Source organism: Lycorma delicatula, chromosome 4, assembly GCF_047948215.1.
Source record: "Lycorma delicatula isolate Av1 chromosome 4, ASM4794821v1, whole genome shotgun sequence".
NCBI classification, from domain to species: domain Eukaryota; kingdom Metazoa; phylum Arthropoda; class Insecta; order Hemiptera; family Fulgoridae; genus Lycorma; species Lycorma delicatula.
Window position 1 is genome coordinate 175940862 of NC_134458.1, and position 26419 is coordinate 175967280.

The 26419-nt window shown below is 33.2% G+C and overlaps 1 protein-coding gene across 2 annotated transcripts in view; it reads right to left on the reverse strand.

The window, feature by feature from the left end:
- LOC142324088 (ester hydrolase C11orf54-like) overlaps nt 1–26419 on the reverse strand; it is a 46204-nt gene that overhangs the window by 12364 nt on the left and 7421 nt on the right. For both annotated transcript variants that reach the window (XM_075364723.1, XM_075364724.1), the window contains exons 2-5: nt 14923–15021; nt 10208–10386; nt 8098–8268; nt 2530–2626 (exon numbers count right to left, since the gene is read on the reverse strand). In XM_075364723.1, the coding sequence (XP_075220838.1) occupies nt 2530–2626; nt 8098–8268; nt 10208–10386; nt 14923–15021 (546 nt within the window). The remainder of the gene's footprint in view (nt 1–2529; nt 2627–8097; nt 8269–10207; nt 10387–14922; nt 15022–26419) is intronic.

Sequence of the window (26419 nt, forward strand, 5' to 3'; positions counted from 1 at the left end):
GCAAGCATTGGAAAAGGCAAGGAAGGAAATATAGTGGGTGAATACGGGCTGGGCAAAAGGAATGAAAGAGGGGACCGACTTATAGAGTTTTGCACGAAGTATAATTTAGTAATTGCCAAAACCCAATTTAATAGAAGAATATACACCAGAAGAATATACATAATAGATAATATATATATATATACTAGAAGAATATACACTTGGAAAAACCCAGGTGATACTGCAATGTATCAGATAGATTATATCATAGTTAAGCAAAGATTTAGAAATCAACTGTTTGACTGCAAAACTTACCCTGGAGCAGAAATTGATAGCGACCATAATTTGGTGATAATGAAATGAAGATTGGGGTTTAAAAACCTGAAGAAAATGTGTCAGATGAATCGGTGGAATTTAGAGAAGCTTGAGGAAGAGGAGGTAAAGAAATTTTTTGAGGAGGACATCGCAAGAGGTGTGAGTAAAAAAGATAAGGTAGAAAATGTAGAAGAAGAATGGGAGAATGTTAAAAAGGAAATTCTTAGATCAGCAGAAGCGAACTTAAGCGGAATAAAGGGAACTGGTAGAAATCCTTGGGTTTCAGACGAGATATTGCAGCTGATGGATGAACGTAGAAAATATAAGAATGCTAGTGATGAAAAAAGTAAAAGGAACTATCGGCAATTAAGAAATGCTATAAGAAGGAAGTGCAAATTGGCAAAAGAAGAGTGGATTAAAGAAAAGTGTTCAGAAGTGGAAAGAGAAATGAACATTGGTAAAATAGACGGAGCATACAGGAAAGTTAAGGAAAATTTTGGGGTACATAAATTAAAATCTAATAATGTGTTAAACAAAGATGGTACACCAATATATAATACGAAAGGTAAAGTCGATAGATGGGTGGAATATATTGTAGAGTTATACGGAGGAAATGAATTAGAAAATGGTGTTATAGAGGAAGAAGAGGAAGTTGAGGAGGATGAAATGGGAGAAACAATACTGAGATCTGAATTTAAGAGAGCATTAAAAGATTTAAATGGCAGAAAGGCTCCTGGAATAGACGGAATACCTGTAGAATTACTGCGCAGTACAGGTGAGGAAGCGATTGATAGATTATACAAACTGGTGTGTAATTTTTATGAAAAAGGGGAATTTCCGTCAGACTTCAAAAAAAGTGTTATAGTCATGATACCAAAGAAAGCAGGGGCAGATAAATGTGAAGAATACAGAACAATTAGTTTAACTAGTCATGCATCAAAAATCGTAACTAGAATTCTATACAGAAGAATTGAGAGGAGAGTGGAAGAAGCGTTAGGAGAAGACCAATTAGGTTTCAGGAAAAGTATAGGGACAAGGGAAGCAATTTTAGGCCTCAGATTAATAGTAGAAGGAAGATTAAAGGAAAACAAACCAACATACTTGGCGTTTATAGACCTAGAAAAGGCATTCAATAACGTAGACTGGAATAAAATGTTCAGCATTTAAAAAAAATTAGGGTTCAAATACAGAGATAGAAGAACAATTGCTAACATGTACAGGAACCAAACAGCAACAGTAATAATTGAAGAACATAAGAAAGAAGCCGTAATAAAAAAGGGAGTCCGACAAGGATGTTCCCTATCTCCGTTACTTTTTAATCTTTACATGGAACTAGCAGTTAATGATGTTAAAGAACAATTTAGATTCGGAGTAACAGTACAAGGTGAAAAGATAAAGATGCTACGATTTGCTGATGATATAGTAATTCTAGCCGAGAGTAAAAAGGATTTAGAAGAAACAATGAACGGCATAGATGAAGTCCTACGCAAGAACTATCGCATGAAAATAAACAAGAACAAAACAAAAGTAATGAAATGTAGTAGAAATAACAAAGATGGACCACTGAATGTGAAAATAGGAGGAGAAAAGATTATGGAGGTAGAAGAATTTTGTTATTTGGGAAGTAGAATTACTAAAGATGGACGAAGCAGGAGCGATATAAAATGCCGAATAGCACAAGCGAAACGAGCCTTCAGTAAGAAATATAATTTGTTTACATCAAAAATTAATTTAAATGTCAGGAAAAGATTTTTGAAAGTATATGTTTGGAGTGTCGCTTTATATGGAAGTGAAACTTGGACAATCAGAGTATCTGAGAAGAAAAGATTAGAAGCTTTTGAAATGCAGTGCTATAGGAGAATGTTAAAAATCAGATGGATGGATAAAGTGACAAATGAAGAGGTATTGAGGCAAATAGATGAAGAAAGAAGCATTTGGTAAAATATAGTTAAAAGAAGAGACAGACTTATACGCCACATACTAAGGCATCCTGGAATAGTCGCTTTAATATTGGAAGGACAGGTAGAAGGAAAAAATTGTGTAGGCAGGCCACATTTGGACTATGTAAAACAAATTGTTAGGGATGTAGGATGTAGAGGGTATACTGAAATGAAACGACTAGCACTAGATAGGGAATCTTGGAGAGCTGCATCAAACCAGTCAAATGACTGAAGACAAAAAAAAATCATAAAACAAAAAATATGTACGTAAGTACAATCAGTAATAATCACTCACCAACAGGCTGTGAGCCATAATGTTTTTCTAATGAACTCCTAATTGCTGTAACAAAATTATCATCACCAATGCGCTTTTTACAATGAATTTTCAATACCTGCAAAAGCAAAACAAATTTTATAATTAAATAAACAGTTCAAATAAACACTCCTAATAATAGATTTATATTAACTAATTCAAAAAATAAAAAATAGTAAGATTCTTATACTGATATTGGTTTTTTGTTTTCAGTCATATACAATATTATCAGGGCAAATCAACACCCAGATCAGTTGTAGATAGTAAGTTATCAATGTGCAGGTCATGGGATTACTTTACATCTTGAAAAGTCGATTCTAAGTCTATTCAATACTTTCTTCATGAATTATGAACAGTGATAATAAGCAACAAGTTTTTCTTTGCATTCTTACATTATTATTTTCAACTGACTTCAACAAAATGAGGGAGTTATCAATTTGATATGTGTGTGTGTGTGTGTGTGTGTGTGTCATTTCTTTTTTATATACATTCAAGGCTTAATCTTTATTAAATGGGTAAAATTTGATGAAAATCTCATTTTATTTTATAAGGGAAGTCCAACTGTAGTTACATTAAGTTTTATCCAAATAATTTAAGAGAGATTTTTAAAGGTAAAAACTTAATTGTCTTCATAAAAGATTTTTTAATATTTCTCTCATCATTGCTTAGTACAGGACTGTTAACAGCACAATGAATTTTTGCCTGGTTTTTGGAATATTTCTACATGAAAATTATTTATTTATATGCATATGTAGATGGACAAAGAACTAACAAACATTACTACCAGAATGCAATTTAAAGTAAATTCTATAAAATTGAAATTCACTGTCTGCTTTTTACAACATAAAACAAACTGTAAAAAACACTATACTGATTTACATACAAAACATTATATAATCTGTTTTACATGTTTAAATGAAAAAAAGGCAAGTAACTTCAATAAATACATTAGTACATCCTCAATACTGAATTAAATTTGTAATTATCAATTAGAATTTATTAGTTGTCAATTAGTTCTATTTACAATTAATTGTATTAACATGTAAAGAGAATTTTAAATTTGAATTTTATCTTAAAGTTCTAACATACCAAAGTGGTACATTATTTAAATTAGAATTAAATTCAATTCTACAGTTCTAAACATGCAAGCGGAGATGATCAACCATGAATTTTTCAGCATTAATTCAAAGAATCGATCACACAGCAGCAGCAAAACCTTTTAAGATTATTTGGCAACAAATCATAATCACTCACACCACTGATGATTTCCTTTTGTTTTGTCTTCAGCAAACACTAGAAGTTCAATTAAACATGTACTGAGCAGGTTTCACAGAGTTTTCTGCGCACAATTTATACTACACCTAAAAGTGTGTAAATTGCAGGAGAAAAATGTCTAACATAGTTTTTAATTTTGTTATATTCACAATGAATTTCTTTACAGAAGATTTATTAAGCGCAATTGCTTTTGATGATAAAGAAGAAGGAAATCAAAGGAAAAATAAAAAGTGGAGTGTGCATCCTGCAGGAAAAAATGTAAAATTGAAGGATATGTGATTTTTTAAAATTTAGCACAATGAAAGAAAATTACAGAATATATCTGTTTGTTGTAATATTCATTCAATGTATTGTGTGATGTATACAATGTTGTGTATTTTCCCTTACAATTTATATTAACTTTTGGTTATTTATTTTGTCTATATAATTAATGAGATATTACACAGTTATTTTAAGAATAAAGTTATGACTATAATATTTTAACTAAACAAGACTTATACATTAATATAGCTAACTAACCAAAACTTAACAACACATATAATAGACACTACTCCCAACTGAATGATGACAACTGTGATATAACTTTATACAAACATGGGCTAGTTCAGTTTAAGGCTGATGGGTATATTAATCAAAAAAAATGTCAGAGCCACTGATACTTCACCAGGGTCTTAGCCAGGCATTTGTCCAGCCCTGACATAATACAAATTAGTCTCATATAAAAACATATATGTAATATTAGTTCCATGATTATCCAGTGGCAGAAGTGTTTATGTATACATCAAGTCTAAAGTTAGAACATTTAATGCTTTCAACTAAGTCATTAATAAACAATAAAATCAATAATTATCCCGGATTTAAACATGTGGAACACCAGAATTATTATCATAAGAATATGATTTTATGTTTTGATCACTAATGTATTATTTTCAATCGGTAAGACAATAACAGAAAAACTTTATTAAACTGTTACTGGGATGTGGCGATGAAGCATAAGGACTCCCAAACCCTTGAACTCAAAGCACCTCTTGGGGCCTAGTAATGCTTGACTGCGGGTCAGGTCCTGGGAGTGGAGAAATGGTGAGAAAGGAGTTTTAGTCGGTAGGGTGCGGGTAACACACATAGATCTTTAATTACATGTAGCCAAACCCGTGCAAGTCTGACACTCCCCCATTTATGGGGGGTACGTAAATTGTATTTCTCAGACTCATCAAGAACAAAAAAACTGTTACTTAATTCAAAGTTAATGGGTTTATTTAACAAATCCCATAAGCCACTGTATTGAATGCTTCAGAAAAGCTTGTATAAATACTATCACATCTTTCACAGACAATAACAGTAGATATACTAAATTCTATTAAAACTTTTCACAGTCAAATTAAATGACAACCATTTTAAAACTCACTGAATAAATGTTTTGGAATAGAAGTTTTATTATATAGGATTTTATCAAATATATTAGAAAAAATTGAGGACTAAAACTGGCTGTTAAATGTTTAAGCTTATATTTATCTCTGCATTTAAATTTAAGAGTCTCTCTTTTACTGTTTAGCCTCCAGAACCACCGTAAGGTATTACTTCAGAGGATGAATGAGGATGATATGTATGAATGTAAATGAAGTGTAGTCTTGTACAATTTCAGGTCGATCATTCGTGAGATGTGTAGTTAATTGAAACCCAACCACCAAACAACACCGGTATCCAGGATCTAGTATTCAAATCCATATAAAAGTAACCGCCTTTACTATGATTTGAACCTTAGAACTCTCAACTTCAAAATCAGCTGATTTGCGATGATAAGTTCACCAATAGACCAACCTGGTGGGTCATTTAAGGAGCCTACCTCAGTAATATTTAGATTTAAATAAGATTCAGGGCTAAAAATTACCGTTTTGTTTACAGATTGAAGAAAAGAAATTCACAAAGGCTATAGGTATATTTATTCAGATTTTTTTTTTAGAAATATTACCTCTGAGAATTAAATGGATAAATCTTGCTGCCAATACTTCAAAACTGCTTAATAATTTCCATTTACCTGTAATTGAACCATGTTCAAGTAGGCTTTAAAGCATTATTCACTCTCATCTTTAACTTGTGAGTCTTATCTTTTTAAAGATAATATCTAAGTTACATAGCTACAATAAGTTACTTAGAAAATAGTTCAAGATAAAGAATACTTTTATTTCCTTATGAGTCTGAATCATAAATCAAGTGTTGTTTTAAATTCTGCTTTTTGATTTCTTCTTAATAATAAATCTGTCAAAACACGAATAAATATATAGAACAAAATATCAACAGCCATTTTAATCACGCAATTAAACAACTCATACCAGTTTACTGTTGACAACTAACCCAGCGAATATAGTTTTGTTAAGACTTGGTGATTATAGTCTTCACTTAAATGCAGGCAATCGTTCCAACAACTATATAGCAATAGGAAAAGAATATAGAATCAAGTTTAAGATCTCTAACATTTGAGGTAGAATTAATTAGAAAGAAAATTACATGGAAAACTTAAGATAAAGATAACACATATTCCAGCATTTCAGACAACCTTAACTAATGCTTTGTAGAAGTTTCTTTAATCTGTTCCTCTGCATCTCTTTACCAAGACATGGGATTCTTCCCTTTATATTTCTTGAAAATTGTTTTTTTCCAGGTAGTGTTTTTAAAGGCCTTAAATGTTTCTTAAGTCAGTACCAATTTAAGGGTAGCTAAGACATTTTGATAGTCGTTTTAAATTAAACAAAACCTCAAGTCAAAATTTAAAGTGGAATTGAAAAAATATAATCTTTCACTTTCTAATGTGTATTTTAAAGTTTGTTTTTTTAAAAAAAAAAAGAATCTAACCGGTGGTTCTTTCTTTTCTTATCAAGTAAATAAATCAGTAAGGACCCTGAATTTCTAGTACCATAAACATGGATTTTTTAGATAATACAAATGTTAATAAATTAGAACAGTTAGAAAAATATACTTACAAATTTAAACTTAAACTTCAATGTTTATCCTGTACCATTCACAGTAGTCTATACACTTATGCCAACATCGCTTCCAGTTTGAAAAACACTGGTGAAATGCCTCTTTGGATACTGCCTTGAACTCAGCTTGCGATTTTGATCTTATCAACTGTTGAAATACATTACTCCCTAAGTGTCCTTTTAAGTTTGAGAAATAAGAAAACGTCACAGGGAGCCACGTTTAGAGAATAGGGTGGCTGAGACACCACAATGGTGTTATGTTTCCCTAAGAATTGTTGGATAAGAAAAGCAGTGTGCGCTGCAGCATTGTCATGGTACAAATTCTACAGGTTATCTCTCCAAGTTCGGGTCGTTTTCTCTGGATTGCTTCATGAAAATCGCATAAAACTTCTAGATAGTACTCCTTGTTGACTGTACAACCTTGCAGTAGGAATTCATTATCAACAATTCCATTGTAGACAAAGAAAATGGTTAGGACTCTCAAATTTTGACTAGACTTGGACATGCTTTTTATGGTCTTGGCTCCTCAGAAAACTTCCATTGAGAAGATTGAGCCTTCATCTCGGCGTTGTAGCCATACACTCACGTTTTATCAACAGTTATGATACATTTGAGAATGTCTGGGTCTTCAGAAACATTAGTATGCATTTCTTCAGAAATGATGACGCGATGCTGTTTTTGTTGAAAATTTAGCAGTTTGCAACAAATCTGGCTGCCACCCGTTTCATGTTCAAAACATCAGTAAAGACCACTTCGCATGAACCATATGAAATTCCTATTTCTTCAGCAACATCTCTAATGGTGATTCTGTAATTAGCATGTACAATCACTTTACCTTTTTCAATATTTTCATGAGTGAGTGATGTGCTAGGATGCCCAAACCTCAGATCATCTTCAATGTCTTCTTGGCCTTCCTGAAAGCATTTGTATCACTCTTAACTCATTGTGACATAGAATCATCAACAAAGGCCTTCTTTAACATTTTAAATGCTTTGCTGCACATAATTCCATTTTTAATGCAAAATTTCAGACAAATTTTCTGATCTGACATTTTACTACACAAACATCACCCAACATAATAAAGTATATCTTGCTTTTTCACTCACCAAACACAAACTAAGCGTTGCAGCTGACTGAAAATTAACATGTACATCATTGACAGTACTAACAATATACAGCAAAAAGATCAACTCAACTGACAAGATAGAGTGTATAATTAAAAAGTTCTTGTTACTTTTTAACCAGAGCTCATCTATATGTAAATTTAAAATGTAAACATTATAGAGAGGTAATTTACCTTGCCAAGTTTTCCTTCAGAAAGTAAAAAATTTCCCAGAAGTGCAAATCTTGATTCTGAATTAGGTAGTATTTCTAAAGTGAATTCACCCTTTTCAACATTTAACAGTTTAGCAATACGTGTTTTATTATTAATCTTGCCATCCTCTGTTAATTTCAAATTTGCCATCATCTGTCAAATAAAACACAAACACAGTATTATACACACCACATATAGAATGAAAAACAACACAATGATTTAACTTATTTTTCATTGCAGGAAAAGGATTGATAAATATCCCGGCTCAATTTATTTTTCATTGCAGTAAAAGGATTGACAAATATCCCAGCTCTTCCTTCTAAACTTTTAAGAAGTGTACAATAGCTACAATCAATAAAGGCCAAGTAGAATTTATCCCTTTACTTTAACTCTCTTTATCTCTGGCTTTATGGCAAAAAGATAAACTAATAACACTCTGTACTAGTTTATAAGAATTATAGGATTATTGCCCCCAAAATATTTTGAAGAGTCAAATCACAGTTTCATTTCTTACATTGTAGCTTACATAAACTAACATATGCTCAAATTTAAGTTTTCTTCAGCTTTATTTTAAAAGTAACTTCACACATAACTTTGTTTATATATATATCTAATAGTCATAAACATCTTATGAACATGACGTTACGGTCTTATTGATGTACAATTTAATTTTATTTCTTGACTACCAACTATTATGAACGTAACAATTTCAATTTAAATACAATTATACATTTGAATTTGAATTAACATCTTTTGAGAAATCCCTGATGATGGAGTAATGGCTCCAAAAGAACTCGGATATATACTTTTACAATTGTTGGTAAGTGGAACTTTATTTTATACAATTGTATTAATACCAATGGTGCCAAATACTTAGTAAATTAAATTTGTAATTTTAACTGAGCAATTCTGAAATGTATACAAAATTAATTTACAATAAAATATGAATTCATTTCTTTACACTCATCAAAGTTCAGGTTATTTTGTCAGTTATTTCAGCTGAAGTATACATTAAAAAAAGTTGGCAATGGACTGCATAAATTCATTTATTCTTTCTTCAATTCAAGTTCTATTTATATCTTTATGATAAAATAATTAAAAAAAGTTCAATTAGCCAGCTTCAGTTATTTCTTCGACATTAAAAAAAGACAAGTATCATAATAAATTGTACCACATCATCTAAAAGCTTTTTCCATAGATTATCTATAATTTATTAAAATATATTTTTTTTATTAAAAGAAAGCTTTTTTTAATTTCTCCTTAAGGCACAAAACTTAAAAAATGTTATTTCCATCCAGGCAATTATATCAAGATAATCTTTTAACTCTAGTAAACAGTTTTACAAAACCACTCAATCAATGGAAATAGACTCCGATATTATATAAATGAACACAAAATGGCATAAAAATCATGCTTTCCCATATTTTTCTGCACATGTAAACCATCTATTTCTTGCTCCTCGACTGTATTCTAAATAAAGAAATATAAAACAGTACAGGCTTTAATCTGCTATAAATTGTGGTTTTTCTTTAAACTACTAGTTTCAACGTTCTAACATTTCTATTGCCAAACAATACTACACTTTTTTTTTAATTTTTTCAAATTACGTCACAGTAATAACTAGTTCTTACAACTCACCCAATAGAGATTAAAGCACGATATTAGGCTGTCACTTCACATGAACAGAAGAAACAAGTATTGTTTAATTATTATTTTTAAAAGAAAATATTTAAGAAATAACTTACATTCTATAAATATGTGACTGCTTTGAAATCTTTCAAAGCTATAGCACCTTTTTTTAAAAAGGGAAGTTGTTATGGACAGTGCTTGTTTTTATAACCATCATTTTGAAGTGTTTAGGAAACCACTTTAGTATGTGGTTGAATGATACATACTTAAACTCTAATTTAATCTGCTGTTTTAGTCAATTCCTTCATTTTTCTTCATTTAACGGACAAATAACCAGAAATGTTGATAAATAAATTATATATTACTAATGCATAATATTCATAAACAGAAATATCAATTAATAGTTATACATTATTTAATATTTTGCCTTTTTGTGGAATTTATGAATATATATAATAATCACCTCACAATTTGTTCCAGCATAAGGCCATGGACCAGCTCCAGCACCAATAATAAAAGATTGTTTTATACCACCACAAACTTCACCTAACTTTGAAAATCCATACAGTTTATCTCTTTTTACTGTGGGCAGTAAATATGGTGGACCACCAAAATCAATCAGCCTAGGTGAGCCACTTAATCCTGTAAAAAAACCAAAGAATATTTTCAAACAAAATTGATCTCAAAATACTCACCTTTAAAATAATATATGAATAACATTTTTAACTTTGAAACATTAAATTGAATTATATAATGTCTTCATTTTGCTTTAATTTTACAAGATGGAATTTACTGTATACTACCAGGTGAGCAGCTTAAAACCAATAGGTGCAGAAGGCCTTCACCAGAATCCCCTGGTTTCAGCCATTCATTGAGGATGGTTGGGTGAACCCGGGTCGGGTTCTTTTAGACAGACCCGCCTCTGGGTTCCTTGCAGGTGAAACAGTGGAAGTTACACTGTGTCAGACCTTTATGGTCTTTATAGACTTCAAGGGGGGGGGGGAGGAACTGACTGTCAGGGAGGTGCAGATGCAGATCTCCAAAATCATTGAGATGTTGGACATGGCCAGGCTTGGTGTTGGAGTTCTATCTGACATAGTCAGGCTTTGTGTTCGTCTTCTGGCAAGACGTTTGAACAGAAAGTTCGCAGTTTTTGTCGAGGGGCTGGATGCAGACAGACCCAACAAATCTAGAATGCCCACCATACAAGACGCCTCTAAGACTGTTATTATCAACTCTAGTGGAAAGTATTTCACTGACATCCTAGTCAGTTAAGCAGAGGGTCCTCAATATGGAGGCAAAAGATATCCTGTCCAAAAGGAAGTGCAGGAATGACAAAGTAAAAATTTGTGTCAAAATCACAGGCAATGCTGCAGAGTCACTACACAAAATGATAAAGAAAAAAGTTTCAGAGTTCAGAGGGAAGGCCAATAAGAAGTCTTTCGTTCACGAGAAGGACTTGGATGCCAAGACCACATCCTGAGATGTGCAAGAGGGCGTCTCGAGTGACCTAAGGAACTAAACCTCTGTGTTGGTTACGTCCCTCAAGAGTGGTTTTTGGCAGTACTTACAAGGCAATGCCCAAGACTCAACTGAGCGATTAGGCAGGCCCCATAGGAAATATGCCTAGTATTGGACTGCCGAGGTCGATAGGTTAAAATGATCTTGCATGAACCCAAGACGAAGACTACAGAGGGCCAATAGGAAGGATGATATCGAACTCCGAATCTATTGGCGGGACGAGCTAGGCAGGAACTGAAGTACGAGACCAAACAGCAGAAGTGGAGGGAATATGTCCTCGAGGATATCTGGAGAGACGGTTACAAAATTGTTAACATAAAATTTGGAAGGCGTCTTCCCGTACTCGACAGGACTATCCTATTGAGTTGTGCGCTCTCTTTCCTAGAAGCCGTGAGACGAACTGCACGGGAATAGTTAACGTTGACATATCATTTGTCATCACAGAAGAGCTGGAGGTGGCCTGTTGTAACATCAAGCGCAATAAGAGCCCTGGCTTGGAAGGCGTTCGAGCTTACTGTGAAACTCGCTCCGTGGTGCGTGGTTGATGTATACTTCTGAGGCATTTAATAACCTGCAGTGGCCTTCTGCTATATACCAATTACAGAAAAGATATTGTACTGTAAGTGAGTTTCAGGTTATACAAAGCTGATGCTGTTGCTCCTGAACCATAGAGGGATTTTATAGCCGTCGAAGAGATTGAGCCTTTCCAGATAGAAGAACTATTTGCTGCTGGACACAAAATGAAATTAAAAAAGAGTTCAGGACCAGATAGTCTCCCTGTTGAAGTGATCAAGATTATCATTGAGATAATACCGGTGGCCGTTCTTGAAGTAATGAACATATTAATAAGTAGAGAAATTCCAAGATCATGGAAAGAAACTAGAACAGTTTTGATCCGGAAGCCTAATACTGTGGATGAACCCGAAGCCTATAGACCGATTTCGCTCATTAACAATATATGCAAACTGCTAGAAAGAATGACAGCTAAACGAATTCTTGATGAAGTAGAAGCGAACCAATACGGTTTTCGGGAAAGGAGATCGACAATTGACGCGGCAAATTTTATTATTGGGCAAACCAGGTTGCTGCTGGAACACGGAGAACCAGGCGAATACCTGTGTTGGTTACATTAGATGTAAAGAACGCTTTTGGCTCCCTTAGACGGGAGTCGATTTTCGCGGCCGTCAGAGATAAAAAAGAATGCGAGGCTCTTTGCAAAGACTGCTCCAGAATTATCTATCCGAACGTTTTTCAACCTATATGATAGGGGATAAGGCAATAAAATTCAAAGTCACGTGCGGTGTTCTATACGGGTCCGTGCTGAGTCCCATATTGTGGAATATGGGACTTCCCGGTAGGAGCTACGGTCTTAGCTTATGCTCATAATATTGCTATACCGCTTACAGAGAGGACTAAATATGAAGTAAATAGGATTACAGGAAAGACGGTGACGAAAATCCAAGACTGGATGAGAGACAAAAGGTCTTTGTCTGCGTCCAGAAAAAACATCCTTGATGCCCATGACAGGTAGGAGGAGAATTCTGGATATTGATCTACAAGTGAACGGGCTCCGGGTGGAAGTTCGGAATGCGGTTAAATACCTCGGGATCTGGATGGACACCCGGAGGTCCTTTACGAGGCACACAAAAGAGGTATGTCTACGTGCAGACAGAGATCTAAGTAAACTGATGCCGAATGTCACTGGTCAGCATACGTCTAAGCGGCGTCTATACGCACATGTTGTTAATTCTATTCTCTCATACGGAATACCGGTGTGGCACAAGTTTATCAACATAAAACGTAATTGCCGACTTCTGGTAAGTATGCAACGTTGAATTGCTCTAAGGGTAGCTGCTGCATACAGTTCGGTTTCAACCGAAGCCGCTATGGTGATTGTCCGAATGATACAGTTAAAACAACTTTCTGAACACCGTATTTATGATGGAGAAAACAAAAAGCAATCTTTTGAGATCATGAAGGATGATTGGCAGACGAGGTGGGATGCCACTGACAAAGGTAGATGAACCCACAGACTAATCCCGCATATTGCGCCGTGGTTCGGGAGGGAGTTTGGGGAGCTGAGTTATTGACTCTCCCAGTTTCTGACTGGCCACGGGGATTTCAAGACGTATTTATACTACAGGTAGAGCAGATAACGAAGAGTGTCCTTACTGTTCAGAAACTGACACCCCTGAGCATGTAGTATTCCTATGTAGAAGATGGCGCGACGAGAGACAGGAATGTGAAGCGTCCGTAGGCCCACTTCAAGTTAATAACATAATCTCCAAAATGTTGGAAAACGAAGAATGGTTGGTCACAATAGCAAATTTCGTGGCTAACATCATGTGACAAAAAGATAGACCGTAAGGAGATGAACAGTCATGAACTAACGTTAAAAAAAGTCCTGAGATCAGGCGGAGAGCTGGATCAGAGAGCGAAGGTTATAGACAACCCTCTGCGGAGCCATCGTTTGTCTGCGTCTGTGCGGATAGGCGATGGTGATGAAGCACGGGAACTCTTGACCCCCCGGGGTTGTGTAGTGCTTAATTGCAGATCCGACCTCGGGTGGAGAGAAACGGTGAACTAGGAGATTTAGTCGGTAGGGTGCGGGCACACATAGGCTCTTAATAACTTAATAACATCTAGCCGAACCCGTACAAGTCTGATACTCCCCCAATTATGGGGGGGTAGGTAACTGGTATTTCTCCACAACATCGATAAAAAAAAAGGTTATGCAAAGCTACTTCAGTCATCGGGATGTGCTGCTCCGCGAGGGCAGCCATGAACTGGGGAAGACAATGTTCAAGGGTTTTCCGCAGGGCAGTGTGTTTGGTCCCTTATTGTGGGTGGTGAAGTTTGATTCATTTCTGCGGCTGAGGCTGTCCAGCGGGTGTCGCATCGTGGCTTATGCCGATGGGCTCCTGGTGGTCGACGAAGGTTCGCGGAGGGAGGTTAAATTCCGAGCCACAAGATACTGTAGCTGTGGGGTCATCAACGTAGGATGAAGTTTAACCCGAAGACCAGAATGATGCTGTTCAAAGGCCATTTCGCTGTGAGGCGGCGAATCCGCGTATCGATGTCAGACCAACGTATTAGATATACTCAGGTACAAAAGTACATCGGGGTGTTTCTTGATGAGAAATTGCAGTTTAAGAAGCACCTTCAATACCTCGCGGGGAAGGCCTGTAATGCCTTCTTCAATTCGACTTATGGCCAATCCTGATTGGGGGTCTTAATTTTAAGACTATGATTATCTTATATAAGGGCGTCTGCGAGGCTATTATGCAAATAAGCGACGCATTATAAGCGACGTCTGTTTGGGCGGATAGGCTAACATTTAAAAGCTACCGGGATAATTTGTTACGGGCTCAACGCCTTATATTGCTAATGGTAACGGGTGGTTATTTATATCTCATTATATATATTGTAATATAATATATATTATATATTATAATATATATATTATATATTATTATATATTATTTATATTATATATTATTATATTATATATTATATTTTATTTATATTTTTTAAATATAAATAATGTTATTTAATAAAAAATGTTCATACTTATAAGCAATTATGAATAAGGTAACTAATGCATTCAAAACACAGAAGTATTTAATTATTAAAAAAAATAAGGTATACAATAACTACCTTCTGATGATAAATGAAAAGGTTCCAATGTCAGATTAGGACAATCAACAACTTTGACATCAACAAAATCAAATGCGGAAGACAATCCTTTTGAAAGAACTGCAAATGAGAATATATACATAAATTATTCAAAACAAAAAATAGAAAAATCAATAAAAAATAGTCAAAACAAATAATAAAGGACTATAATGTTCGGCTAATATTCTCCCGACTGTTACAGAATGGACAGTTATCAATTAAAAAATGCCTCCTGAGAGATTTTCATATTTCTCAAATTTTGAGATGCCGCAAGTCAAAAATATTAAAACCATGGTTATAGAATTTTCTATGTATGTATCTGTATTGTTCTTCTCTTTTTACTCTCCAACTCCTTTCATGTTATATAGTAGTCAACAATGTTTCCATCTTTATTATTTATTTTTATCCTGAATTATACTTTTTTATTTCTTAAACCCCTCATCCTCAAGTTTTCTGTGAGTGCACATAAATTTAGGAATTGTAAAGGGAACTCCAGTAACAAGGAAATTTTGAAAGCTAATCAGATCTGAAAATCCATCTCTTGGAAAACTGATTACATAGGATAGTCATAAAAATAATTTAAAAAAATAAATAAATTGCATATGTGAAACACTGATGAGGGAGTGTAAAAGACCCCTTACAAAAATGAAAAGTAAGAGAAAATTAATTAAAACTGACAAAAATTTAGTTTCTTAACTTTAACCATATCATTACCCCAAATAATGCCAATTCTCGGTGCTACTTTAAACATATGACAATGCAGCACAATATACTATCAAGTATACTGTGAAGGTCAGTTACATGGAAATTATCTAAAGAACATATTCAAGCATCACCAGATGTCAAGAAAAATCCACATCTTAATCTAACTGGCTCCAAACAGAATGACAAAGGACAACTTCATCACGACAATTATTTTCTCAATAATAATTATTATTATCTTCAAGTAACCTTTTTTCTTTTATCTTCTCTGACTTTTTAATGTCATAGGAGAAATTACTGATAGCATGGATTAATCATTTATTTTTTTACTGTATTTTACCATGGTATGGAAAGTCATGACTTTCTTTTTATTTTATTATAAAGATAATTCTTCAATATTTGAAATCTTTACTATAATTATTTAACTATAAGTTTCCTCTAAAAGGGAGATAATCAGGATTTGCACCACAACAATCAGCAGTATTTCTTCACTTACTTAATTTCTAAATCCATCTTCTCTCTCATCAGAATCCTCTTTGTTTTCTTGTGATAAATACAAATTATCATCGTAGGCTAATTATATGTGATATATGATTTCTTCTAATCTGCAAAATATTTTTGAAAATTGGGGATATAAATAAATATTTTAAGCTTAATTTTTGAAAGTACAATAAATAAAAATAGTCTGATAAAAATAGACTGCAATAAAATAAAAAACAATACAAAACAAAATGGATACTGCTCCTACATTTGTAAGTTTGTTGTTACAGGGTTCCTGGTGACAAAGTCAAAATGCAAAGATCACAGAAATATCTCTCTCTCTCTCTATCGCTCGCTCTCTCTCTCTCTCTCTCTCTCTCTCTCTGGCAACAGTCTTGCAGCAGTACTTTAAGTATACTGTTTTCACAAGCCCATTGCATATTTATTATGTAACATAATTTAATTGCCTTCTGGTATTCTAAATACCAGATTGCTTTTAAGGTTAATTCTCCTAATAGTGTAGTACCAAATAAATTTGATATTTTTAGTTGTGTCTAGATTTTCTAAAACAGAGAATGTAATTGATCATATACATAGTGGTCATCCATCAGCATTACAATGACAGTTAGCATGTTATTCATTAGTTGCTTTTGTTCTTCAGAAAAGTAACTTAAAAAATTTCTCAACAGACTGGACTTTTAGTTAAATAACTAAACCTATGCATGTATCAAATTCAAGTGGTACAAGAACTTGGAAAACCTGACTTAAACAGATGACTTCAGCACAGAACAGATGGTTCAAATTTTAGGTAGCGTGTGTATTTTTTATTTAAATAAAGCATGATTTTTTTTTCTAGATACATTAACATCCACTGAATTCTCAAAAGTTGATAATTGGTGGGGCTATTTCCATTTTTAAACAAAAAAAACATTTAACAGTGGAATGTTATTCAGAAATTATTACAAATTTTGTAGCCTTATTTGAAACTGAAGAGCAAAACTGCTGGTTACAGCAAGGTGGTTCTATATGCAACACCATCTGTTGATTTATATAATGGAGTTGTTAAATATATTTTTCAATGACCAGTAATCTACCAGCAGACGATGGTCTCAATGGTCCCCAGATTTCCACCATCAGATTTTTATTTATGGGGTCATTTGAATGGTAGCATTTTCAAGAACCCAAATACTTTGGATGAACTGAAAAAAGAATATCGAAGATAGCATCCCAACATCTAAAGGAGAGCTGCATTAAAACATGAAGAAATGAGTTGATTCCATAATCAATATCCAACGTGGATATTTTGAACATTTATTATTGCAGCAAGTGGAACAAAAATTTTAAATGTAGTCTGCTTAGTTCCTGAATTATACATTTAAATTACTCTTACTAATAAATATTAGATTGTTTTATGTATGTATGAGGGGGTTTTTTTTAACCTTCAGGACCACCGTTAGGTATTGCTCCAGAGGATGAGATGAATGATTTGTAGCGTGTGTGAAAATGCCATGCCTGACAAGGATTCAAACCTGGGATCTCCAGATGAAAGGCCGAGATGCTATCACTCGTGCCATTGGGGCCGGCATATATGTGGGTTGCACGACTTTATGAATACCTTACATGAGCAAACTAAAACAGTTTGCACATTACCATATTCATTCACAATCAATACAGAAAAATATGATTTGTTACAAACATTGTTCAAAAAAAAGAAAAAGGTGAACATTTTAAAATTAATCTGCAATTCGCAAAAGTAGTTTTAAAAATGAACATAAATATCCACCAAAATTATGCAATGAAATGGAATAATAAAGGAAAATGTATACTAATGTGATAAGTGAAAATGTAAACTGAAAGGAAAACACATGTGAAATTAACATGGTAACTTAATTACAATGAACAGGGTTTCTCCAAATGATACACACTACAATTTATCATTCCATTATTCTAATAATCAAAGAACAGAGATTGTGTATCTCAATGGAATATGCTGCTTCAATCTACAATAAAACGACATTAGTTCTTCAAACAACTGTAAGTAAATTTTACAGCTTTCCTTTCTAGAATTAAGTTGTCAGGCTACTGCAAGAACAACAATTTTGTTGATATCATACAACTTATGGTATTTTACTTTATTTTCCTTAAAGTTTAGGTATACTTACATTGCTACATAAGGTTTTTTACTCTTTTTTATAACTGATTTGGTTTTATCATTTTTATGCTGTTACAAGACCTTGGTTTCATGCTTACTATAACTTTTCTGACCAGTTTAAAGAAAATTTTTGGACCCATTAAAATAAAAACTGCAGCTTATGTGAAGCCATAACATTGATTAACATTTCTTGAAAGAAAACGGTACGTAATGGGAATAGGCAAGAATACATAATAAAATTAGCTTGAAGTATGCCGAAGAAAATCCACAAAGTTATTGCAGCTAAGGGCCTATTAACAATTTTCATTCAAATTAGTAGTCTGAAGCTCTTAGTACGCCAAAGTTACATAACTACACCAGGTAACCTAACTGTATTAGGCAAAAAAAATTATCAGTGGTCTACCTGCAAACTATGGTCGCAATGGTCCCCAGATTTGGTCTAGATAGGAAAATACTGGCATTATAAGTGTTAAAAATACTTTTTTTTTAAGTAAAAAAAATCTACATAGCAACAAAATTAAATAAATAAATAATTGAAATTTTAAACTAAGGAAATAATACACATTAGGCCTACATAATATGCAATAATAAAAAATTGATAAGATAGAGTAATGGTATTGTTTTTTATAATGTAAGTGTATGTTACATAATAATGAAATATATACGGCCATTCATGGTATATAAATAAATTTATATATATCTTATATATATATATATATCTTTTTCTTTTTTTTTCTTTTAATGAGATATTGATATAGCATATAAACAAACAGATGATTACGATGAAAGGTTACAAGACAAGACAGTTGTATTATTTACTAAGAAAACATGTAATATATAAAAGAGTTTACTAAAAGCAATTTTAATGAGCAAAAGTTGATTAAATTTTTTCAACATACGTTGATTAATTTTTTTACTCAAAATTAAGAATAAAAACGTTTAAAACTAAACAAAAATCATCATATACAGAGCATTCAGAAAGTTGCTGTGCATTGGAATTATGAAAGTGTAATGACAAAACTTTCTTAATTATTACTTTGTATTTTGATTTCAGTATTTCATAGAAACAGATATTACAATAACTGGAATACTTTATAAAAGGTGTTGAAAATGACCTCCTCCAACATTAATACAACACCGCACATGTTTCAATTTTTTTCAAACACCTTTACCAGCTGATGTACTGGAATGTCTTGTATGTATGCAGTTATTATGGTTTTTAGTTCATATATTGGTCTTTTGGTATAATGTGTGGTCTTTTGTGATATACTGCTTGTTTTACTGCCCTATAGAAAGTAATCTGGGAAAGTCAGATCGAGTAATCATAGACTCTTGAAATGATTCGTTCACCAAAGGTATTTTGTAAAAAAATGTCATTGACCCGTTAGCTGTATGTGCTGTGGCACCATTTTGTTTAAACCAACCGTGATTTATTTCCACTTCTGTTAACAAAATGACTAATGAAGTTTGTTAAAACACCACAATAACAACCACTATTAACTGTATTTTCAAAAAATATTAAGACCCAAATGCACGTTCTACTCACACTGACCCAGTCTCCAGTTTCAGCTTCATGTAATACATGAGGGGATAATTGTCGACTACAGTTAATGCATTTTGTGAATTATTTACCCTCTAAGATGAAACCACACTTCATCTGTAAAAAAATGTTATGTCGAAGATATGTCAAGGACTCAAGTTTTTCAGTTGCATAAAATTTTTAGTGAAGGCAGAACGAATGTTGAAGATGAAGACTGCAGTGGACGACCATCAACCTCACGGACAGATGTCAAATTGACCAGGGTGCGTGAAATCGTATGATCTGATCGAAGATTATCCGTGAAAATGATTGCAGAAGAACTCAACATCAATCGAGAAACGGTTCATCTAATATTAACTGAAGATCTTGGTATGAGAAAGATTTGTGCAAAAATGGTCCCCAAAAATCTCACACAACAACAGTGAAAAACACGGAAAAATGTGGCGCAGCCGATCTGTTAGAGCAAACGGATATCAATCCAGATTTGTTGAGCCGTGATATCACTGGTGATGAAGGTTGGTTTTTTCAATACGATCCAGAGACAAAACGCCAAAGTTCGCAATGGTGCTCAAAGGGATCACCCAGACCAAAAAAAGCTCGCATGTCAAAGTCAAAAGTGAAAAATGCATGCTTGTGTGCTTCTTCGATTCCAAGAGAATTGTTCATAAAGAGTGGGTGCCTCCTGGACAAACAGTTAACCAATATTTCTACAAAGAAATTTTAGAAAGACTTCGTAAACGAGTTCTTCGTATCCGTGCCAACATTGCTGATAATTGGATTCTGCATCACGATAATGCGCCATCCCATACTGCTCTGTCAGTACAGCAATTTTTAACCTCCAAACAAATTTCAGTACTACCACAGCCACCTTATTCATCAAATATCACTCCGTGCGACTTTCTTCTATTTTCAAGAGTAAAAATAGCAGTCAAGGGACACCATTTTCAAACAACACAAGATGTCCAAAAAGCTGTGACGTGGGTCTTGGAGGATATTACAGAAGATGAGTTCCAGAAATGTTACCATCAATGGCAGAAGCGCTGGAATAAGTGTGTGCAATCAGAGGAGAACTACTTTGAAGGAGACAACACTAAACATGACTAAAACGGTAAGCAACATTTTTTTTCACATCAGTCTCATTACTTTATTGTCGCACCTTGTATATATATATATATATGTGTGTGTGTGTGTGTGTGTATGTATATTAAAAAAAATCGTCCAAAATAAAAATACTAGCAAAATAACAAAACCACTTAAATTATTTATTATTTTCTTGTTGTTTTTTTTTGGATACATATTATAATCATTTTCAGAATTCCAAATTACTCTATTATAAGATTTTTTTTTTGCAAAAACAGCTTGGCCATAATTTAAAATTTATAACTTAAAAAATGCAATGTTTATAAGTAAAAACTTCTCACTTAAGTTACTTAAAAAACAAAAATAGTTTCTCTACCAATTAAGAGAAGAATCACTACAAAGCATCAAAATTTTCAAATTATTTCATAAAACCATGATACATAAGTGCATGAGCAATACATTAACACAACATACCAATTTTACATATAGCAAACAAAAAGCAGGATCAAAACATTTGAAATCTGACACAGCAATTTTAAATGAACAAACGTAATGTGGTTTGAATAATAGTCAAAATTTTTTAAAATGTATGAGATCAAAAATTCTTCTGATAACACCAACTAAAAGACTCTTTGGAAAAGAGATTCCATAATTTTGAGAGTGAATTATTTTACATTAAATTTTTTTTTTTAATTTATTTTATTACATCATACGGAAAATCAAGTCATTGAAAACAGTTCATTTGGTGAAGAGTAAAGCTTAAAAAAAGAAAAATAAATAAATACACTGAGATCGTTCAGCTTTTTTTGAAGTTGATTCAAAATACACCACAAATTAAACTTTAACTTTGAAAATAAACACATAAACAAATATATTTTCTGGATGCAATCATCACAAAAAGAAATCCAATAATAATAAACTTAAAAAACATACAGAAAACCAACAATGATGAACATTTACTTCACAACACCTCAAACCACCCATTCACAACTGTGGATCCTGTCTAGGATCCACAGCTACTAAACACACAATTTCAATTAAAGTTCATGTAAAACTAAACAGTCGAAAATATGTAACACAACAAAAATGGATATAATAAAACATTAATCATTCCTAGTGAAAATAAAAACAATGATTACCAAAACAAAAAATACAGCAAAAAATTCTTAGGTATATAAAACAAAAACTCTGAGAAAATAGCTCATAAAAGTAAAAAATTTGGATAAAGAATGTAGCCTTCAGAACAAAAAACAAAGCACTGCAACACTAAACACAATTACAAAATATAAAGCCCCCAAAATACAGCTGAAATGTAATGCATACAGGTAAATAATGCGAGAATGAAATGTTGCATAAAGTAATAGGTGCTGCTATCCTGTAGTTTCATTCCCCTACTACTAAAATTCCAAAACACATTGTCCCAGCACTTTAATTTTCTGTCAGTCAGCATTGTTATGAAGTCAAGTACACCAGATATGCCAACGCATCTTAAACAATGTGCAATGATTGTTGAAGTTTTAAGAGCATTAAAAAAATGCTAGTGACATTCATTATTGTTTAAAAGCGATGAAACTGTTGAACTAAGTACTGCAAGTAAGTGGAGATTAAAATTTTGTGCACCAGAAGCTTGTAAAGCAAATATTGAGCATGAACCTTGCAGTAAACGACCAGTTTCTATGACTGATGAGAAGAACTAAAATTCATTTTGAATTAATGAACTGATTCAAACTGACCATCACATCACATAACAACAGACTGCCACCCAAACAAACACATCAAAAGATCAAGTACGACACAGTATTGCACAAGTGGGCTACTGCAAAATCTGTTTATGATGGGTCCCACACAAACTCACAGAAAAAAACAAACAAAAGAAATGTCGTAAATAGCTTCTGAAACATTATATGGCAAGGGAGATAGTTTGTTTTTCAATATTGTGATATGGATGAAATATTATAACCCATAAGAAAAACGGTAGAGCATGGAATAGTGGTGCTATGGTTTGCTACAACCAAGAAGTTAAAAAAAATCCTTCTAAAAAAAATTGTCTGACAATGTTTATGAATTCCAAACATATGAACTTGACTGACTACCTGGAAGTTGGTCAACTATAAATTTTATGCAATGCACAGGGATGTTAAAAAACTTTAAGAAACATGTGTGTCATGTTCGACAATACCCAGAGCAGATAATTCTGCAACTCAATAATTTTGGCCACATACATTACGTGTAACTGCTGAGGGTGTTATCTGAAATTTTACTGTATTCCAAAACCTCCATAATCACCGGATTTGGTGTCCTGCAATTTTCACTTCTTCCATAATTAAAGAGTATCTATATATTAAAGGTTAATTGATCTCGGTTAATGAAATGAGGGACCCAAAGATGTTGTGGAATAAGGAAAGACCACCAGCACTCTTCACTGATGGAATGAGAAAACTGGTTCACCAATGGGAGAAATGTGTAGCTGTAAATGGTGACTACATAGAAAAATAAATGTAAGTTTTTGTAAAAAATAAACTCTACTTTTACGCCATATTTGTTTCATTTGATTATCTTTTTTCATTTGCTTGTTACAAGCGACTGTACATTATATTTCAGAAACCCCTCATATATAAACTGAACTGTTCAAGCTACAAAATATTTTTTCTAGGACAAACAGGATGCATCTTCAAACACAGGTATGATGTACATTTAAATGAAACATAGTCTACAGAGTCAATTACTTCAAACATTTGAATAGTAAATTTATCATTATTAACAACTTTGATATTCTACAAATACATGTAAAGCTAATCTTTATAAAAAAATAGTAATAATAACACACTAAATTAATGAACAGTCACAACAACTCAAGCTAAATTCTAAATGAGTGTTGTCTTTAAACTGAAGAAAATGTTACTGCTATCAATCAAAACCAATCCCAGAATGAGAAATAACAGTACAATTTACTGAAGATGATAACAAAACTAGCTGAAAGCACTATGTGAGTTTCAAAAACCTTATCTTAAATCAATCTGGCTTGCCATTTAAAAAAAAAGATTAATACTTTTATATAATTTTCATTGCTATCTTGGAAAAACATACACTGTAACACTTATCATTAATTTAAACAAAGATTTTTTTCTTAATAAAAAAAAAATATGAAAAAGCTTAACTAATCACTTTCAAAGTACAACAATATTGTTCTACCAAATAATCTGCCAAAAGTTCATTGTGCAGGTCAAAAAGTAAAATAATTATAGATCTAGATACCAATTTCACTAAAGAAATGCACAACCAGCTCCAACAAAATCTCCAGGAAGAACAATATCCACATAATCCGAAAATAAATCATTAATAATTTTAGAGTACTATTAATGGGTATGAGCACTAGCTATTAATGGGTAATGAGTACTATAATGGGAAGAGGAAGGCGACTTTTGGACAGGGGACTTTAGAGTAATTAACTCAGCATCAAATAATGGGCAGGCAGGAGTAGGTTTCGTGATGAACAAGAAGATAGGGAGGAGAGTGGAATATTTCAAGACGCATAGCGATAGAGTCATTGTAATAAGGATAAAATCAAAACCTAAACCGACGATTGTTAACATCTATATGCCTACAAGCGCCCATGATGATGATGAGGTAGAGTGTGTATACGAAGAGATTGATGAAGCAATTAAACCCGTAAAAGGAGATGAAAATTTAATAATAGTTGGAGATTGGAATGCAAGCATTGGAAAAGGCAAGGAAGGAAATATAGAGGGTGAATACAGGCTGGGCAAAAGGAATGAAAGAGGGGACCGACTTAGAGTTTTGCACGAAGTATAATTTAGTAATTGCCAACACCCAATTTAAAAATCATAATAGAAGAATATACACTTGGAAAAACCCAGGCGATACTGCAAGGTATCAGATAGATTATATCATGGTTAAACAAAGATTTAGAAATCAACTCGTTGACTGCAAAACTTACCCTGGAGCAGACATTGATAGCGACCATAATTTGGTGATGATGAAATGTAGATTGGGGTTTAAAAACCTGATGAAAAGGTGTCAGATGAATTGGTGGAATTTAGAGAAGCTTGAGGAAGAGGAGGTAAAGAAGGTTTTTGAGGAGGACATCGCAAGAGGTCTGAGTAAAAAATATAAGGTAGAAAATGTAGAAGAAGAATGGGAGAATCTGAATTCTGAATCGGAGTATCTGAGAAGAAAAGGTTAGAAGCTTTTGAAATGTGGTGCTATAGGAGAATGTTAAAAAGGGTGGATAAAGTGACAAATGAAGAGGTATTGCGGCAAATAGATGAAGAAAGAAGCATTTGGAAAAATATAGTTAAAAGAAAAGACAGACTTATAGGCCACATACTAAGGCATCCTGGAATAGTCGCTTTAATATTGGAAGGACAAGTAGAAGGGAAAAATTGTGTAGGCAGGCCACGTTTGGAATATGTAAAACAAATTGTTAGGGATGTAGGATGTAGAGGGTATACTGAAATGAAACGACTAGCACTAAATAGGGAATCTTGGAGAGCTGCATCAAACCAGTCAAATGACTGAAGACAAAAATAAAAAAATAGAGTACTATTATATTTCATTGCAGTATTCACAGAGAAAAAAATATTTAATACTTTTCATTTTGTTGGTAAAAATAAATATATAATGATTTAAAATTTTAATATAGATAAAACCACTACATTATGCTTCTCAGGTAGATGTAACATTACAAATCAAGTGGACAGAAAAAGCCAGGCGATACTGCAAAGTATCAGATATATTATATTATGGTTAAACAAAGATTTAGAAATCAATTCATCTACTGCAAAGCACATCCAGGAGCAGACATTGATAGCAACCATAATTTAGCGATAATAAAATGTACAGTGGGGTTTAAAAACCTAAAGAAAAAGTCAGAAGAATCGGGGAACTTAGAGAAGCTTGAGGAAAAGGAGGTAAGAAGATTTTTGAGGAGGATATCGCAAGAGGTCTTAGTAAAAAAAGATAAGGTAGAAAATATAGAAGAATGGGAAAATGTTAAAAAGGAAATTCTTAAATCAGCAGAAGCGAACCTAGGAGGAACAAAGAGAACTGGTAGAAAACCTTAGATATCAGAGGATATATTGGAGCTGAATGATGATCATAGAAAGTATAAGAATGCTAGTGATGAAGGTGCTGGCCTCCGTGGCGCAAGTGGTATCGTCTAACCTTTCACCCGGAGGTCGGGTTCAAATCCCAGTCAGATGGCATTTTTCACATACACTACAAAGCATTCAGCTCATCCTCTGCAAAAAAAAATGCATAACTGCAGACCCGGAGGTTAAAAAAAAAGTGATGAAGAAGACAAAAGGATCTATGGACAATTACGAAATACTATAAATAGAATGTGCAAATTAGTGAATTAAAGAAGTGTTCAGAAGTGGAAAGAGAAATGATCATTGGTAAAATAGATGGAGCATACAGGAAAATTAAGGAGAATTTTTTGGTACAAAAGTTAATAATGTGTTAAATAAAGATGGTACACTGATTTATAATATGAAAGAAAAGGT